The sequence below is a fragment of the Haliotis rubra genome, unplaced genomic scaffold (genome assembly GCF_003918875.1).
Source record: "Haliotis rubra isolate DU_JTF1 unplaced genomic scaffold, ASM391887v1 Scf636, whole genome shotgun sequence".
Taxonomy (NCBI): domain Eukaryota; kingdom Metazoa; phylum Mollusca; class Gastropoda; order Lepetellida; family Haliotidae; genus Haliotis; species Haliotis rubra.
The window spans coordinates 495976-516796 of record NW_025767342.1 but is presented as its reverse complement, the minus strand read 5'-3'; the positions used below and the strand labels follow the sequence as shown (position 1 = coordinate 516796).

Genomic DNA, 20821 nt, shown 5'->3' with positions numbered 1-20821 from the left:
GTAGTTTTGTGGGTGGTGAGTGGGTTTGGAGGTGGTTTGGGTGTGGCCTGGTTTGGGAGGGGGCGGGGGCTGAGGATTGAGCTGATGGTGTTAGCAGATGAGGTAGATGATGATACTGAGAGGAGAGAATGGTAAGCTAGTAGAGTGCGTGCTGGTGTTGACAGGTCGGTGTGTTTTATGTGTTTATTTAGATTTAGTACGTGTGTTTGTTTGATTGGGCATGTATTTTGTGTTGAGGTGTGTCCGGTTGTGTCGCAGTGGATGCAGCATTTTTGCTATGTACATTCGTCAATTGTGTGGGTGTCCGACTCGCAATTTGGGCATAGCATGGGTGATTTGCAAGTGTGGGTTGTGTGAGTAGGAGAAGCAGGTGCGTTTGTGGTGATTGGTAGATCGGGTAGTATGGCTTGAAGGTCAAGACCAAAGTTTATAGGGATTGGGTCTATTTCGTGTGGGGATCTGAGCTGTGGAAATTCTTTAGTTGGGGTGGAGAAAAGGGACGACATGAGTGGGGAGACCATGTTCCCTTGGATGGTGGCTGGTGGGGAGGGGGTAATAATTTGTTTGGGGTGGGGGTGGGGAAGATGGAGTGATTATGTACACTATATATCGATAAAATACAAACAAATTACAAAAGAAATACACAACTTAACTTTCAACTTTTAAAACTGAACAAAGTCTTTGAATCGTGATGGAACTGTAACTTGTCTTCCACTTGAGGTTCTTGCAGCACTCTGTCCTCTAACATCGACTACTGGTCGGTCTTCTCCTCCACTCGACAGTGTCGTGCCTGAGCTACGCCTCGTTTCTCCCTGTTCTGGAGCAACCTTTGCTGAATGATCTGCCACCTCTGGTTCAGTGTGTCTCGGGTAATGGTCAACTGGTGGACTCTCATCTTCGTCTGGCTCAGGTGCAGGGTTCTCTCGACTGTCTCAAGTGTTTTCTGTTTCTCCTCAGAATTCTTCCATCAGCCGTTTTCACTTGGTAAGATCTTTCACCAACCTGTTCATTCACTACTGCCTTTTGCCCCTGTAGGTTTCTGTTATAAGGTTTGATTCTTATGACATCACCTTCTTTCAGCAAAGGCAATGAATGAGCTGACCTATTGTAGTACTTGGCCTGTTTTGTCTGTCTGGCAGCGAGCTTGTCAGTGATGTTATCAGCTGTACTCGGTCTGAGCAAACTCTCAGCCGTTGGTGGGCGAGTTTTCGTTCTCCTGTTGAATATCCTTTGTACTGGTGATGTACCAAAGCCTTCTGTTGGTACATTTCTCCAGTCCAGCAATGCAAGTATGGGTCTGATTGAGCAAGTTTTGACTTTTTCATGAGTCTCTTAACAGTCTTTATCGCACTCTCAACCTTGCCATTCGATTGAGGGTATCTAGGTGAAGAGGTTTGATGCTGAAATTCATAACTGGAGGCAAATCTGGCGAATGCATCCGAGTTAAAAGAGGGACCATTATCTGTAATTATTTGGCTTGGTATGCCATGTCTTGAGTTTCTCAATAACCTCTGTTGCGTTCTTACCACTCAGGCGGTCTACTTCGAAATAGTCGGAGAAGTAGTCCACGGTAATAAGATAATCATGCTCATTAAACTCGAAGAGATCACTTGCAATCTTATCCCATGCTCGGGACGGTAAATCATGGTTTAGAAATGGTTCTCTCCCCTGATCTTGTTGAACACTATTGCAGAGTTCACATTTTCTGATATGATCAGTTAAATCTCTTGTCATGTTTGGCCAATACACGAGTTCACATGCTCTTCGGATAGATCCTTGAAATCCAATGTGGCTGGAATGTATCCGTTCTGAGATTTCAGTCTACATACTTCTGGGAATAACCACTCTTTACCCTTTAAAGATCACATCGTTCTGAACTGATAGTTCTTCACGGAAAGTGAAATAATCTCTAGCAGCATGTGGCAGGTCATCTTTCTCTTCAGGCCAGCCTCGAGTGATCTTTTTCAGGGTTCTCATTTCATTGTCAGACTGTGACTCATGTTGAATCTTGCTGAAAGTTTTGTCCGAGACAGAAACATATTGTTTCATGTCAATAGACTCTGTTTCAATTTCTGTTGGTGATCTCACATCCATTTTAAAGATGTCATCCATTTCAACATTTCTTGTGCCCCTTGTGCAAGGCAAGTGTGCTCGACTGAGCGTGTCTGCAAGATACATTTGACAACCTTTCTTGTAGACAACAAGCAAGTCAAACCTTTTTGGCCTGAGCATCATTCTCTGGAGACGTTTGGGTGCACTGTGCAAACTCTTGTTCATAATTGACTCTAATGGCTCCGACTCAACTTTCACCTCTCTTCCATATGTGTAATGTTCAATCCTCTCAACTCCAAATACAATGGACAACATTTCTTTTTCAATCTGGGCATAGTTTCTTTCGGAGGTGGTCAGGGCCCTTGAAGCATATGCAATAGGTTGACCTTCCTGCATCAAACACACACCCAATCCATTCTGTGAGGCATCACATTGAATTACAGTCTCAGCTGTATCATCAAAGTACTGAGACTTTCCTTGCACATGTTCATCCAAGCGATACTCAACGTTGTCCTGTAACTAGGATCTCAAAGGTGCGGTTACTTCAGATAGTTTTGGTGCAATCTTTTGGACATAACTGACCATTCCAAGAAGTCTCTGTACACCTTGTTTGTCTGTAGAAGTAGGCATGTGTGCAATTGCTTCAACTTTCATGGGATCTACTTTCAATCTATCTCTTGTAAGAATATGTCCAAGGTAAGGGACTTCAGGTTGTTTCAGTTTTAGCTTTGATCTGTTCAGTTTGATACCCCTTTCTCTACAACGATCCAGGAATGCAACGAGTTTCTTGTCATGATCTCTCTCTGCTTCAGTATCTGTAAGACCAACACCCAATATGAGCACATCATCATGGATAGCTTTTACACCTTCAAGCCCTTCAACAGCATTATCCATTCTTCTTTGGAACTCTTCAGGCACAGGAGATATTCCAAATGGCATGCGTAGCGATCTATATCTACCCTAAGGTGTCTCAAATGTGATGAGTAGACTGCTAACCTCATCCAGAGCGATGTGCCAGAACCCATTCTTGGTGTCGGCTAGAGTGATAGTTCCGGCAAGATATCATCCATGGTGGGTGTTGGTTAATGATTTTGTTTCAAGGCTTTATTCAGCGGTTTTGGATCTATACAGAGATGAATCTTTCCATTAGGCTTTGCAACAACAACCATGGCCGATATCCAGTGTGTTGGCTCTGTTACAGACGTAATCATTTCCATCTTCACAAGCCTTTCAAGTTCATCTTTTAGTTTGGGTTTCATGGCTACAGGAACTTTCATGCAAGGTAGTTGAACTGGGGTTACTGATTCATCAAGTTCCAAATGAAGTTCCCCATCCAATTTTCTTTCGCCCTCAAACAAATCTTTGTATTCCTAGTTATATTTGTCATCTCAGTTCTGGACAATTCTCGACCAGTGGCGTTTTTGTCCTGAGCTGGATTGATGGACATGATGTTCTCCTGGTTCAGGGTGATAAGCTGCATGTGTTGGACAACTCTTGATCCAAGAAGTGGTCTTCTGTCACCTTTTACAATCAACATTTCCACACTATACTTCCTCCCATTTTTGGGTACAGTCTCTGTGTCATTGTGCGGTGTTGCTCCACAGTCCAGCTGAAACATCACATCTTCATCATTAACTTTCATCCAGGCAAACAACTTTTTCTTGTATTTCTCTTCTTCAACACTTGTAATCTGTTCTCTGCTGTCCATAGCCAGAATATATTCTTCCTCGACCTCAGAGTCGTCAATATCTCAATAGTCTTCAACAGCATGGACTTTATCCCTGTACTGTTTCTTCTTTGTACTTTCTGTCATCGGACACTTTCTTTCACAGTGGTTCTTTCCTTTGCAGTTCACAGCTTTGATTTGTAAGACTGAAATTTTTGGATTCGTGGGGCAATTTTACATCAGAATACATGTTCAGACCTTTTGGCCTCTCTTGTTACAAAAATCACCCCAGGGCTCTTGGACTATAAGTTTCAGTCCACTTTCCATCAGGTTGTCCATGTCTCTGGACAAACAGCAGACGGACGGTAGCACGGAGCACGTCCAGCCTTTCAGAAGCAAACAAGAAGTCGTGACTCAACCCGAATCCATCGATGCGTCCATCGACACCTCGTTGCAAAAAATACGAGAATCCCTAAAACGCTACACGCACATGGGTTCCAGTTGGGTTGTGGGCAGTATCGACACAGTCTATCTAGATGTAGCGAACTACATGCCGATCAAAGGAGGATCTTACCTAGACTTGCCACCATACTACAAGAAAAAACAAGCCATGGTCAACATCAAAAACAAAGGCGACGATTTTATGAGGGTTGCGATCAGATCAGCTTTGTTTCCGGCCAAGGCAAATTCGGACAGACCTTCAAGCTATCCTGAAGACCACGGGCTTAAATGGGAAGGCATAGACGAACCCACCCCCATCTCACAGATCCCCAAAATAAAAAAACAGAACGACCCCATGCTCACTAAAAAGTGAATATTTCCTAAACTAGTCGACAAATTTTCGTTAATTTTGCATGTACATATGCAGTGGTATACACAATGGGTGGAACGGGATTTGGGCCTTCCCAAGGCCTTAATTTCGAAAATTAAGGCCTTGGGAAGGACCTGAGCCCGTTCCGCCATTGTGTATACTACCTAAACGTTGACCCAATGAATAGCCCGTTCCACCATTGTGTATACTACTTAAACGTTGACCCAATGAACAGGATACATAACATGGTTGACAAGGTAAACTCTTTTCTTTAGACAATACTTGCAAGTCGAGCATATACAGCAGCGATTACCTTGGTATGATTATTCTGAAAATAACAAATTCAAACACTATTTCAGGAACAATGCCAACTGAAGGAACGATATATAATAATTAACTACACTGGTTATTTTTTGCTTGTTCTCAGGTCAGAAAACAATGGCCCTGAAGCTGAATCAATGAAGACAGTGACTACCTGACAAAGAGGAGAGACGCTGAACCTGAAGAAAGGAGGCCATTTATATATACTACTCACAATTTGATAGGGATCACATTATAAGAGTGCGGTTAATCCACCCCAAACGTTGGAAAAGATCAAATATGACTTTTGTAAAGAGTCAACTCATTTAATGGTTCAGAAATTTATTGAAATTCGACTGTTTTTTAACTGCATTTGATTATGAAAAGGCGAACAATGGCAAACTGGATACAGAGAGGTGTCTTTTAATTTTATCCATTTCAAAGTTACTATCAATAACCTGTGCCTTAATGACAGCTTGGCATCGAGGGTTCATGCTGTCAATAAGAACCCGGATGCTCACCATTGGAAGGTTATTCCATTCCTCGACCAGAGCGTTTCCGAGTCCTTCTAGAGTTCAGGGTTGTGGCTGACGTCCACTAATGGCAACCTGCCATTAGTTCCACACGTTCTATTGGGATTAGGTCCGGCAAGCGCGCGGGCTATTCCAAACGGACAATTATTTCCTGTTCCAGAAACTGGTCCACCACCCTATCACGATAGGGACGGGTGTTATCGTCCATCAAGATGAACTCTGGACCAACGGCACTAGCGTAGGGTCTCATGTGCACATTGAGGAATTCATCCCCGTACCACTGCTTTTCATCCCCGTCCCGGTACATACAGATCAGTTTTTCCGTTTCTGCTGATTCCTCCCCAGGCCATGATGGATCCTCCCCCCATAACGATCGTGTTCGCTAATATTAGCATCGTTAAATCTTTTCCCTTCTCTTTCCCACACCTGTTGCCTTCTGTCAGTAAAGTCCAAACAATATCATGACTCATCAGTAACGAGAATTGGTACCCAGTCGTTATGTGTCCAAGTGGATGTCCAGAAAGGATGACGTCGTGCCTGAACGGTGATTAAGTGGTCTTGTCGTTGTGTAGGCGATCTTTTACGACCACCACAATGGCGGTGTGCTGTGTACCACGCTCTGTTAACAATGCTTTGGCAGCCGTTTAGTGCATTCGTTACGTTACGTTGTGAGAAGCGTAACGTAAGTATCTGCCCAATTGCTCTGACGTCAAAAGACGTCTTTGACGTTGAGTAGGCATTGTGCGTGTTGAATGTAATGACAAATGTATTGAAATGTCAAAACCTTCATCAACAATCCTAACAACGTGACGTTTACATCAAAGCGAGAAAAGTGAGGCTGCATGCTCATCTAACGGCATGAAATGCACGTGAAAATGTGTATATGGCATTGCCTAAATGTCCTTTAAACAATGAATCGTTTATCATCGTCAACAAGAATACACATTGCCATTTAGAAAGTGGTCAAATGTAACCTATTTTATATTTGGGATTACGCTTTCGGTTTGGCTTGGCGTCTTAGGTGCCTGACTCTGAGGGTGTGAGTTCGATGGTCCGGGTTGAGACCCCGGATGGGTCTCAACCCAACAAAAGTATTAGAATATACTTTACGAAGAAAGTGTAATCCCAAACATACCGTATGTTACTTGCATATGTTCAGCAAACTTCTATGATACCTATCAAATTGTGAGTTAAATATTTTAATTTGTCTGCATTATTGAAAGGACACTTCCTGTGGATATTTCCCTAATATGACAGCATGTGGAATTTGCATGGTTTACCATGTTCCAATAACGTAATTCATCTGAAATGTCCATAGCTGGTGACAGCTTGATTTGTAAATTACATCAGTATTTCCAGAATGAATGTAACATGTGTCATGTTAGATATTTTAGTATTTTCTAGTAATACTACTGTCTCTCGTCTTGCCGACCCGTTTGTCAAAAGTATATTGTATTACCTATTGACGTTCTGTTTACCCTTCGTGGGCTCTTTTATGATGACAGTTATAAACCGATTTTTAATTTCTGAGTCATATAGGAAACTGCGGGTGAAAGGTCCTTCTGTCAGTGAGGATTAAGTGTATCTGCAGGGTTTATTTCTAGCTTCTATAGAGGCTTGTTTCTTGACTTTTATATCACGTCAACACGACTGTGAGACACTAAACCCTGGCTCGGAGTAAAGCATTATTCGGTAACAATGACAAAAACGTACAGTGTCTGGCCACCCAATCAGTCTTATTTGCCCGGGACGACAAGCTGTGTTACTAATCCTACCTCAGTTTCCACAGTGCTATTGTCCGTTCAAAGTATACTCTGCAAAAATAGAAACGCATTTGGAATTATCTGTTTTGCTGACACTGATACAAAATGAAAATCAAATATGAATTTCTCGTGTCTGCATGCATCGGCAGTAATTTGTGCAGGTAGAATAAATAACGGCCAGAAGATGGGGAAACGCAAAAAACGCAACCATGTTGGAGCGTGGCGTTCAAACACACGAACATGGAATGAATGAGTGAGTGAGTTTAAGTTTTACGCCGCATTCGAGGTATATGCCGGCGGTCTGTAGAACAGGTGACCTTCACCTTGACATTCGATTGGTTCATGCATGCTAATGAATCTCGGTCAGTGCCAAATCTATTATATTTATTTATATACTACATAAAACATCGTCTGAACAAAATCACGACTGAGAAAATCACAATAGCTGATGCAGAAATTACTCTAGCTCCATCCGTGAAAGATCTTGGAGTGTTCATAGACCAGGACCTATCACTTGATGCTCAGATCAACCATCTTTCAAGAATCTGCTTCTTCCACCTGAGAGCTATCAGTAACATTCGTCATAATTTAACAACAGATGCAGCCCATACTCTCGTCAGACTGGACTATTCAAACAGCATTCTGTTTGGACTCCAAAACGTTGCAGCCCGCATTGTATCCCTAACATCTAAAAGATCTCACATAACCCCTGTCCTAAAGTCTCTTCACTGGTTGCCCATCCAAGCCAGAATCGAACTCAAGATCTTGACCATTGTGTTCCAGTGTCTACATGACCTAGCGCCTCAGTACCTCACTGAACTCTGAACACGACAGCTGAGATCACACCAACAGTTCCTCCTAACAACACCCCCTGTCAATCTCAAGAACTGTGGTCGCAGATCATTCAGCTATGCTGCTCCTTCACTGTGGAACAGTCTTCCCATAACCACCAAAACAGCAAAATCTCTTGACTTATTCAAATCTTCATTGAAGACCCATCTTTTCAGGAAATATTACGGAAATAATGATTTGTACAATTGCTGCAGCTTTTTAGCTGTACACACGGGGCGCCATGAGCATACACTAGTGTGTGGAAACGGCGCCATACAAGTGGACATTATTATTATTAAAGCACACTATTAAAAAACCCAAATGCGTTTTTTTATTGCAGAGTATATATCTTGATGCATTTTTTTTGGGTCATTTTTATCAGTTAATGTTCGGAAAGGGCAGCTTGTGTGATGCATGTGTCGTGATTGTAAGTGGTATCCGTTTAAAGGGCTCGTAAAATTATGTACACCACCTAAACACCTTGGTCTTAGTGAGATATTGTGAGCTTGTCTGGACTTCTTAAATCATTCATGGTACTGATTAACTCATTGTTTAAAAAGCTTCGCGTGGTTTTGTTTTCTAGAAGGTTGGCCGTACCTGTAAACGAATAAGACAAGGCCTTCTAAGATCTGACTTGCCACGTTGTCACTTTTCAATTTTGGAACTTCTATTAGAAAATGGTTTAAAACTTTGTATGGAGGAATCAAATCAAATGTTTTAGTCAATGGATATGGTTCCGCTATGTTTAATATATCTAGAGGATGTCGCCAAGGCGACCCTCTCTCGCCATATATATTTATTCTATTTGCGGAAATACTTGCCATATTGATAAAAATAATAAAAATATTAAAGGTATAAATATTGGTAATACAGAATATTTACTTCATCAGTTTGCTGATGACACAACCTGTACCTTAGATGGTTCTGAACATTGCCTTTTTGCAGTTTTAAATGTATTGGATATCTTTGCAAAATTCTCAGGACTAAACATTAATATCGAAAAAACAAGGCTAAAATGGATAGGATCAAAAAAGCGCTCGAGAATGAAACTTTGTCCTCAAAAGAATCTAAACTGGGATCAAACGTCCTTTGACCTACTTGGTATAACATTTACGCTAGATACTGACGATATAGTCGAAGAGAATTACAAAGAAAAACTTAGAGCATGTGAAACACTAATGTATATCTGGTCCGCCCGTAACCTTACTCCGCTCGGTAGAAATGTAGTTCTAAAATCACTAATCATTCCAAAACTAAATCACCTCTTTGGCTCTATTCCTAATCCAAGAGATGAAGTTATAAACGCATTTCAACGAAAATGTTACAGATTTATTTGGAACAGTAAACCTAAGATAAGATAAAAAGAAAACAGATAATTAGTGATAAAAATGATGGAGGATTTAATATGCCCAACATAAAAGGTATTATACAATGGCAAAAATTGTCCATGCTAAGACGCTTTCTTTCACACTCTGCTAAATGGTGTAATCTTTTTATTTTGAATCTCCCAAAGATAGGTTATGGTAATATATTTGAGTATAGTTGTCAACATTTGAGAGATAAAATACGTCCTTTTATAAGAAATAATTACTGCAAAGATGTCGTTTCAGCGTGGTGGGACTTTACATCTCAACTTGAATTAAACTCTGAAAAAGATAGTGATAATGAAACCTTACTGAAAGTATATGGTATAATAAAAATATTATGGTAGAATGTAAAACGGTTTACTGCAAAGAATGGTATGAACACGGGGTTCGCTGGAGTAATGACCTGATTGATAATAATGGCAATTTCTTTCAATTTGAAACGTTTCTAAAACAATTTGACATAAAATCACATTTTCTGAAATATCATGGTCTTATTTGCTCCGTTAAACAATATCTTCAAAAGATCAATACAGATTTAAAAACAATACAACGCAAACCAAACCCTGTTCTACCCCGATATATGCAATATCTCTGTAAGAATGTAAAAGGGACGCAATACTTGTACAAAACTCTAATTTCAGGTCTAGGTTTAAAAAACCAACATGTATCGAAATGGGAACTTAACATTTTATACGACGACATTATACCTAATGATTGGCCACTTTACAATACTATTCCTTTTAGATGTACGAAAGATACTAGATTACAATGGTTCCAATACAGACTTTTACACCATATCTTGCCAACAAACATTATTTTAGAAAAGATAGGATATAAAGACACTAGTAATTGTAGTTTTTGCTCCGAAGATAGAGAAACAACTATCCACTTATTCTGGTCTTGCAGCAACGTAAACCATATATGGAAAAAACTTGAGAACTGGCTACAGGCTAAAGCAAAATAAAACTCAAAACTGAAAAGAAACATGTAATGCTTGGTTACCCAAATAAAAACAATGATCTAATAAATATCATCTTAATTCTCTTCAAGGAACTAATTTTTCGAAATAAGTTTAACAACATTATGCCATCTTTTCAAGTTTTTCAACATAAACTGTTTGAATATTATATGTTAACAAAGTGTTCGTCAATAATTAGTTGTAATATCAATGTTTTCTACACGTTCTGGTCGTCATGCCATGATTTATTCTGCTAAAACTATTTTATTTTTCATCATGTATACTGGAATTTCACTGTTATTTGTTTTTATAAAATATTGAAAAGTGCAACAAAATAAAAAACTATAAACAAATATAGGTTTCTATAGGTTTTTCCCCATTAGTAGAGATGAGAGGTTGCACGAATCATGTTTTCAGAAACGCTGTCATCATGTTTGACCTTCAGGACTTTCATCGCTTACGCTGACATTTCCTTATTGTGTTCGATCATCAGTGATGAACATGGAAACTCCATGGATTGGCCGGTTAATAATGTCTGTGTTTGACCCTGACACGAAGGAACCAAGCATATTGTCATCATCCATCTCACACAAAGGTGAAAATTGAGAGATGTCAACACGACGGCGTCTTTTATGTGTATAACTTCTAATCATCAAAGTCATTCATTTTCTAGTCATCTTCCTGCAGAGGAAAATGGAAATCACAGATCTCCCCACATGATCCCACAATATAGCACTGAGTCTTCCCTGGACACATACTCACAACTAGTCTTAGATTTAGTCTTGTTGATGTTTTCTGTGCATGCAGCTTCCAGGATTATGATGCAATATGCTTGCAACAGTGTAACATAGGAATCTATATATTGCTTGGGTGTATAATGGGAGCTGTGTTTTGTGTTTACTGGTTTAAGGTTCAGTATGTGCATTAATCATGTTTTGTCTGTGCCCAGTAAGTGAGGAACTATTTCATTTAATGCTTTTCAATGACATTGTACTGTAGAATGAAATGTTGAATATACATTACTTCTAGTCCATGGGACTTTTCCTCTCGATCAGTAAAGTACTGGCGCAGATTGATGCAACTTCTACACCATAGACTTCCCTATCAAGCCAACCAAATGCTCAAATCTCTTTATGATAATAATAAATCTACTTGGACATCACGCATTTGTATGGATCTTTCAAGAAATTGGCTGCATTAAAACATAATTATATTATAATATCTACCTTCAAACTGAGATTTTATGACTGCTTCCTTCAATACTGGCGCTCCTCACTTGACTCTTCATCAAAATGTAAATATTATTCACAATTTAAATCTTTACTTAATGTGGAACACTACTTGTCCTGTGACCTCCTACCATATCCACGGAATGTCAAAACCATGTTCCGCTGTAACTTCTTTAGACTTGCAGTGGAAACCGGGCGCCACACAAATACACCTTATGATCAACGTCTCTGCCTCTACTGCCACTGGTCTAAACCATAGTTGGTCTAAACTATGTTGAAGATGAGCTCCATGTCCTACTAAATATTCTGAAATAAGAAAGAAGTGTTCCTCATTCCATCAGACTCATCCTCCAACAATTGAAACCTTTGTGCATGTAATTACTTGTATTAACATTAAATATATGAAAACATTAAGTACTTTCCTCTCCACTGTGTTAAAATTAAGAAGTAAACCCACCATTATGAAACAATTAATCTTGAATTTCATTCCTCACCCTGTATTCAGCATGTATGTATTATTTATATTTGCATTTTGTTTGTATTATGGGCCAATGGCCTACATTACTGAAGTAAAATGTCTGTCTGTCTAGTCCATGATTGTTTGTTGTTGTCTGTTGTAACATGTATACAAAACCAACAAAAGTATTAGTTACAAGATGCTCTTGACAACTGCTCACGCTATTTGCACAGTTCGGGGCTTTTGTATCTTTCTCGATTTACATGGTAACGATTTGGGCTTAGTTTCAAAATGAGTTTATTTAGGAGCACAACTCAAAAAAAATGAGGCACTTTTCATCCAAACCGGGTACATGTATTAACCAAGGGCCCAAGTAGTGCCTTTTGCTATTTAGGAATTTTAAGAAAATGAAATTGTTTTCTGTTTCCATGGCAACAGGTTTGACTTTTACCCTGTCCTTTTATAATAATGGCTTGTAGCTGAGTTAAATAGAAATGTCATTTCATGTTCGATGACTGTACGCCCGTTTTCAACTATGAAACATTAACAAATTTGTCCGTTCATGAACCCTTACATTTCAAAAAGTGACTTTTATTTGCGTTGATAACTTTGCAGTTTCGTGCACTGTAAATGTGTCGGCGGACATATATGTATATACCTTCACATGATGATATGCGAAACATGATCTGAAGATGTGAACGAAGGTCATACAAATATATACCTTCACATGACGATATACGATACATGATATGTTCATGTAGACAGGGGCCATATAAATATATACCTTCACATGACGATACGCGAAACATGATGTGTAGATGTAGATGGAGGTCATATATTTTTAAACTGTCACGTGAGACTGACTCCAAAATTGAAATAGCTACGGTAGCATATTAATTCTTTCAAAATTAGAAACAATGTGGATATTAATTTATCTGTTAAATATTGTGTTAACATATTTACCTTGTTATTACGCATAAATATGTGAATATCAATGCAGACAGCTGCTTCTGTAATGTGTCTGTCTTAAACGACTACTTATTTAGTTGAGATTGAGAGCATTTCGTGGGTGTTAGCATAGTGAGTGTAACGCAAGTTATATATCTTTCGTAGTTGGATCACACAGGTCATAGTTATGTTACGTTTTTTTCGAATCGGTGGTTATTAATGACACACTGAGAAGTAGTATTATGTACCACAACTTATGATGATGTGGGTTATATTTTGAGTTAAATATAGATAGCTTGCGGGCCATCCTTGTATCAAAAACCAGGAAAGCTCTGTGTGTTATTAACGAGTTTCAACATAATACATACATGTCATTGATGAGTTGCATATATAATCACTGTTAGATCAATGAGGACGTGCGTTGAAACAAGAAGATTAGCTATTGAAAGACCCGCTTGAAACAGTGGTTGTAACAGACATTACAAGGGCTGATATTAAAACAACTCATCATATCTTTCGTTGTTGTTTGGTTTTCGACAAGGTTGTCATAGTGACTACAACAAGTCACCACAGTTCTGTTTGTCAGTAGTTCAAGTTCAAGTTGTCTATTTGTATGAAGGTCATTGGCCCATATACATATATTATGACACGTTTACATCGAACATGAATAACATAGAATGTACATGGATGTTTTAGATATACTACAGATTTCAAAGATTTGTTCTTTTAAGATCAAAGTTTGACAAACATATCTACATAAATTATTTAATACATCACTACACTTTGAATTCATTAGCTGTCTAAATATGTGAATATTAACGTTGTTGTGATACATACAGGGTAGATAACGCTGTCTTAAATTCCTATAGTATTTATATACGAAGATACAATGATACTCGTCTTCAATTCCATAGTTGCATAATTGGCACAATTGCTGACTTAATTCAATTCCCAACTACCTTCCCTCTTTAAGTTTTAATTTTAATATTCCATACCTAAGTCTTATCATTATATTTCGTTGTTTTTTATTTGTTAATAGAGTGAGACACTTTTCTGGTTCCAATAGGCTTTTATATTGTCTATATACATTATATCGAGAACCTTCCTGTAAAATACCATACCATGACTGTAAATACATATCAACTGCAAGATTCTTAAACATTTGAAGAAAAACTGAAATATCACCAACACCTTGAGACAACCATACATACCCAAAACCGTGTGAAAATAGAAGATTACGAACATAAGACTGAAGGATAAGTTGTATATCCACGGTTATCATAATAAAGTCACATGTCATAGGCTTTCTTGGTATCCAGTAAGAAGTCCCAGTAAGAAGTTCCAGCTTACATACATAAATGTACACAAACAGTATGTTTTAGATTACATGTGAGGCAGTCAATACACAGGAGATATTTCATATTTTTATCAATGTTCAGGCACAGATAAGGGAACAGGTTGTTTAGTGACGCCAATATTTCAATACGGCTTGGACGTTGCATGCACATTACATATTTAAATATGTTAGAAATAATAATATAGTTGAGTTGAGTTGGGCTTTACGTCACATCGGCATTATTCCAGCCATATAGTGACGAGAACAAGTCTGCATTAATATACATTGTAAGTACAAAGTGGTTTCATTTCAAAGGCACACATTCATTACATTGTCATTTTGTAACAGAGAAAGACATAGCACTAAATTGAAAAGTAGGTAAATTCGTTAGTGACATTACACAGTTACAATTTATGATATAGATCAACTTCCCTCAGGTAGTTCAGTATCAGATGAGCGCTCACGCTGGAGAACAGATCTTTCAGATTGGTTGCGTGATAATGCGAGTCCCTTGCAGATGTAAAGTCCACACAGTCAAGCAGAATATGCTTGACGGTGAAAGCCTCATCGCAGGAGAGACATATGGGGGGGTCCATCCCCATCCGTTTTTAGCAGATAGTCATGTGTAAATCGACTGTGGCCAATACGACATCGTCGTAAAATTACTTCATCACGTCTTGAGTGGCAACCCAAGTAGGTGTAACCGATTGTTGGCTTCAATTCATGGAGTTTGTTTCTTCCTACTTGAGTGTCCCACCTTTTTTGCATCAGGTCCCGAGTATAGCTTCAGATAGCGGGTTTGAAATCACTGTACGGGATTAGCAGTGGAGATAGGGGCTTTTCAAGAGCTGCTTTTGCTGCAGCATCGGCCTTAGTGTTACCTGCTATGCCGACGTGACCCGGCAACCAGCAGAGGGCGATGTCATATTGGCCAGTAGAAAGGTCGTTGTACAGTTCTAGTATGTCCAGGATGATTGGGTGACTTGAAGTCACGTTTAGAAGTGCTTGAAGGCAGGATAATGAATCTGTAAAAACGATGAAGTTTTTGGACTGATTTTGCTGTTGAATGTAGGTCAAAGCTGAGAAGATAGCTTTGGTTTCAGCGGTGAAAATGGAACTGTTGTCGGGGATCCTAGAGGAGACAGTCTTGGCTCCAATGACAGTAGCGCTGGCAACTTGGCCATCATCCTTGGATCCGTCTGTGAAGATGGATCTGTGAGTGTTATACTTCGAACGTAACAGGTTGTATTCCTGTTGGAACACCAAGGGATTTGTTTCAGACTTTTTGAGTTTGGTGAGGGTAAGATCGACCTGTGGTTTTACCATTTGCCATGGCGGTGAGGTCAGAAGTCGGTATGGTGCAATGATGTTGAGATCAATTTTAGCAGCAGATATGTGTGGTTTGATCCTGATTCCAAGTGGTGGAACCAGGCTTGGCAGTTTAGGAAATAAGTTTTCATAGAGCGGGTTGAAAACACAATTGTATGCTGGATTGGACTCATTTGAACATAATTTAGTGATATACTGCAGTGAGAGTTTAATGAGGCGTTGTTCAAGGGAAGGTTCATTGGCCTCCGCATATAGACTGTCTACCGGAGAGGTCCTAAAAGCTCCCAGGCAGAACCTCAGCCCTTGGTGGTGGATAGAGTCTTATTTTTCTAAATTGCTTTTGCAGGCTCCACCGTAGACAATGGAGCCATAATCTAGTTTACTGCGAACTAATGATCTGTACAAGTGAAGGAGGGTGGTCTGATCCCCTCCCCACTCTGTATTTGAGACTACTTTTAGCAAGTCTAGAGCCTTCAAGCACTTTGTTTTCAAATATTTTATGTGTGGTAAGAATGTCAGGTGGCGGTCGAATATGAGTCCGAGGAATTTGGCCTCTTCTACTACCTTGATGGGAGTACCATCTAAAGTTAGGTCTGGATCCTTCTGTGGTTTGTATTTACGACAAAAGTGAATACAATTTGTTTTGGATTTTGAAAATTTAAAACCATTTTCATTGGCCCATTTTTGGATTATGTTAAGGCAGAGTTGTAGCTGCCTTTCTGTTGCGTGCATGTTCTTACCACGACATGAAATATTGAAGTCATCCACGAAAAGGGACCCATCAACGCAACTGTTCAGAACGTTAGTGAGGCTGTTAATTTGATGCTAAAAAGTGTGACAGACAGGATGCTGCCTTGGGGGACGCCCTGATCTTGGTGGAAATAGTCAGACAGTGTGGAACCCACCCGAACTTGAAATTGACTGTTATTTAAAAAGTGAGATATGAACGGAGGTAGAGTACCCCTCAATCCAAACTCGTGTAAATCTTTTAGGATACCATGTTTCCACGTTGTATCATATGCTTTTTCTAAGTCGAAAAGATAGATACGGTATGTTGTTTGTTGATGGAGTTTTTTATGAATGATTCGAGACGCACCAGATGGTCAATGGTACTTCGGTTTTTTCGGAAACCACATTGGAGGTCACTGAGGAGATTATTGGTCTCCAAGTACGAGATTAATCGATTGTTGATCATGGTTTTGCAAACGCAGCTAGTTAGGGATATAGGACGGTAGTGTGAGGGATTAGTATGATCGCGGCTGGGTATTGGTATAGGGATGATAATGGCATTGTGCCACGAAGGGGGAAAGTGTCCAGATGTCATCAAATATATTTTGTAGTGTTTCCAAGCCTGAGTCAGGGAGGTGTTTCAGAAGCTGATAATGGATTTTATCAGCTCCTGCCGCAGTGTCGTGAGCCTGTCCTAGGGCAGTACGTAATCCGTGGAGGGAAAACGTTTCGTTTTAATCCTCCCCATTATCAGAGTTAAAACTGACTGATTTCTTTTCTTGTTGGGTTTGGTATTTCTGGAACTGAGGGTTATAATTTGATGAGGAGGAGTGGTTTGCCAAAGTTTCGCCAAGTTCAGATTTATTTGTTAGGAGAGAGTCACCATCTTTAAGGTGGTGAACTCCTGATTTTGACCCTTTGCCCTTAATCTTTTGGATCATGTTCCACACCTTGGACATGGGTGTGCGGGAGTTGATTTTTGACACATATTTCCTCCATGACCGGCGTTTAGTTTGTTTGAAGGTACGTTTTGCCCTGGCATTTGTCATTTTAACAGCATTCAGGTTATGCACTGTAGGATGTTGTCGGAAATATTTTTCCGCCTTCTTCCTATTTTCCCTAGCTTGTTTGCAGTTTGTATCAAACCATGGTTTGCGTATGTGCGGGTTTGCAGAGGACTTAGGAAAAGTTTTGTCTCCGATGGCATTTAGAACGTCTGAAAATAGTTCCATGGGGTCAGGAACATTCCTGAAGTTGTCTGGCTTAAGTTTTTCTGAACATAGGGTTTGGAATAAAGGCCAGTTGGCCTTAGTAAAATTCCATCTTGTTGATGGTGGTTCATCCGTGGGGTTGATAGGAGTAAGAATTGTTGGGAAGTGGTCGCTTCCACAAAGGTCGTCATGGACCGACCATTCAAACTCATTTAAAAGATTAGAATCTGTAAGTGATAGATCGAGAGCAGAGTATGATCCAGTGGCAGGATGGAGGTAGGTGTTTGATCCATCGTTGAAGATGCATACATCATCATTGGAGAGAAACTCTTCAAGGACCTTTCCCTTACTATTTGTATCAGTACTCCCCCAAAAGGGGTTATGGCCGTTGAGGTCGCCCATGATGATGCAGGGCTTTGGGAGTTGATCGTATAAGTTCTGAAGATCTGATAGGCGGACAGTTGAGGTGGGAGGGAGATAGAGGGAACATAGTGTAAACCCTATGTTCAGAGTTATGCGGACAGCAACAGTTTGTAGGTTGGCGTTAAGTGGAACAGGGCTATGGAGGATGCCCTGCCTCACCAGGATAGAAGTGCCTCCTGTAGCTTTTACACCTGGAGGAGAAAAGGAGTGGTAGGAACTGTACCGACGGATGTCAAATTTATCAGTCCTTTTTAGGTAGGTTTCTTGGAGACAAAACGTGGATGGTTTAAAGTCTTGAATCAATAACTGTAATTCATTCTAATTATTCTTAAGTCCTCTGCAATTCCATTTGATCATGTTTTGTGGATTCATGTTGCTTCCACTGGTGACATGTCACGTGAACGTGAGAAAGCGTTTGATGAACTCCTATTTGTGTCTGGTGGAGATGGAGTTACCTCCATATCCAGAGGGCCAAAGGAGTTATGGACCTCGATGGGGACCTCTGAGGGAGAGGTGGCCTTTGGTTTTGTGTTTGGCGGTTGTTCAAGTTGCTTTAGTCTCTCTAGACTCTTTTTTTCCCTTTTTGTGCGCGCAGTTTCTGTTTCTGGTTTTGGCATTTGTTCTGGTGTTCGTGATTCAGAGGTTTTGACTTTTGGCGTTGGAGATGGAGTGGCTGAGATGGGCTCAGTTGTGTTGAGTTGAGTTGGCTGAGATGACATGATCCATGTCAGGTTGGTCTGACATGAGATGGTTGCAGCAGCGATAGAAGGACGGGAGACAGCAGAAGAGTAGGTGATGGTTGAAGGGGCTGTAGTTATAATTGCAACCCTCTTCTTTGCTTCATGAAAGGAGATATTTTCTTTGTGCTTGATCTTTAGGATCTCGGATTCGCGTTTCCACACTGGGCAAAACTTGGAAGAGGCCATATGGTTACCACCGCAGTTTGTGCACTTCACTTCCTTAGTAACATTGGCAACCTCTCCGCAGATACCAGCGATACCTTTGGAGACTGCAAAAGGATTTAATTGCAAAGGTTGCTTGTCACAAGCCTCAATGATCAGGAAGCGTGGCCAGTAGTCAGGTCGGAGGGGCGTACTCTCGTCAGACGAGGAGTTGTCGGTATCCATGTGTCTTCGTTTTGAACCGGGGTATTGGGAAGCCATGTCGTGAGTAATGTGGTTCAGCATCCCCTCTCCCCACCCACCGTGGATTGTCAACAAGGACGATCTTATATTGCAGCGGATCTCCAAGCTGCAAAGACCAGGGATAAGGGGGTGTTATACTCCAGCGAATTTGACATGAAATGCTGTAGTTGCCTACCAGATTAAAGGTCAGGATGGTTCTGTCCATGACAATCAATTGGAGACGTACAGAAGTCGGAAGTCAGCATCACCAGATTGGCCCATGAGCCACCACCTTCTGTGCATGGGTCTGCGAGGCTAATTTGTTTTGGTAGGATATAAGTTTACATTTTGAACATGGCCAAAAGTGTTATGTAATACCAAATTTTGTATGGACATTCCATGCACAGGGCAAGGCGTGACCAGCCGATTGGTAGAATCGGGCCTTTTCTACCACCCGTCTAGGCAAAGTTAGGGTCGAAGTGGTGTGTTGGATTATTGAACACTATTGCCGGTTCCGTCATCCGCAACCACCAGACTCCCTTCCTCTGCCGACACAGGGATGCAACCCACGGCAAACGGGTTGCCCAATTTGGTCGCCTCTTACGACCAGCAATTGGTTGCTGTGGACCTATTCGACCCCGGGTCTTAAACACTTGGTAGAATCAATAAACACTGAATATAAACCTTTGTTTCAGTTTGGATATTTCAGGAGTATTTAATGTCTCCTTTGTATTTTTAGATTGGCACAGGCGATTAAATCTGAAGTGCGGTGAACAAGCCATCAATATCTATAAAATGACTGGGGCGGATACAGCTTTTTGAGAAAGGAGGGGTGCACACTATTGAGAAAGGTGGGGTGGGGGTGGTTGCAGACTTCATATTCAGGAGAGTTTCAATGGTCATTTAATAAACTTTCAGGACAAAGGGTGGGGGTGGGGGGGTGGGTGGGTGGTGGTGGTGGTGTTGTAGCAGGGGTGTGGACCTCTGGATCCGCCTGTGACTGATAGAGAGGAATATCCCAGGACCAGTCAACGGTATGTAAACTTTTAAATCACAGAAAGAACAGAATATGACAAGTATCACTGTTATTGTATTATGACATTGAATGAGAGATGAATAAAAAGAACATACACTACATGTAGTTTTCTGTTATTTATAATGACCTTTTTCTCTAGGCTTAGGGGCCGTTTTCTCTAGCAGTGGGGGTCGTTTTCTCGTGAGCGGCAGCCGTTTTCTCGATTATTGTTTTTGGCCGATTTCGCTGGGATCCGTTTTCTCCGTATCCCGTTTTAACCATCTTTGTCCACAAAACCTGGCACATCGGGAATCCCTAGTAAACGCTATTGTTTATATTGCCTCCATGACATGACATCTGGTTCCAATACACATAGTCTTTAACATTGCTGTTTCTGATAGTTCAAGGGTCTTCTTTCTTTTACGGTTGCAGGATACAACGGAACAAAGATACAATCGGGTACGTGAAACAAGATACGGCGAAAAGTGCCATAACATTTCAATATGGCATTGAGGGTAACCCGAGAACTGGCTGGACATGTTATTGTGTTGTATAAAGAGAAGTACAAACATGTGTCTTTGATTTGGAAGTGTGGATGATGTTTTGTCACTTGGTGACACTGTTTTGGCTTTCCTCAAGAAGAGTGAAAGGGTCAAAGGATAGACTCTTCTTTCATTTATTTATATTGCAACAATGTTGAACAAAATGTGAGTGGAATACAAATACAGTAGTAACATTT

The 20821-nt window shown here is 40.4% G+C and overlaps 1 protein-coding gene across 2 annotated transcripts in view; it reads left to right on the top strand.

Annotated features, from left to right (window-relative positions):
• Positions 1 to 20821, top strand: part of LOC124256699 — a 60965-nt gene that overhangs the window by 30227 nt on the left and 9917 nt on the right. For both annotated transcript variants that reach the window (XM_046690671.1, XM_046690670.1), the window contains exon 6: positions 20515 to 20541. In XM_046690671.1, coding sequence (XP_046546627.1) covers positions 20515 to 20541 — 27 coding nt within the window. The remainder of the gene's footprint in view (positions 1 to 20514; positions 20542 to 20821) is intronic.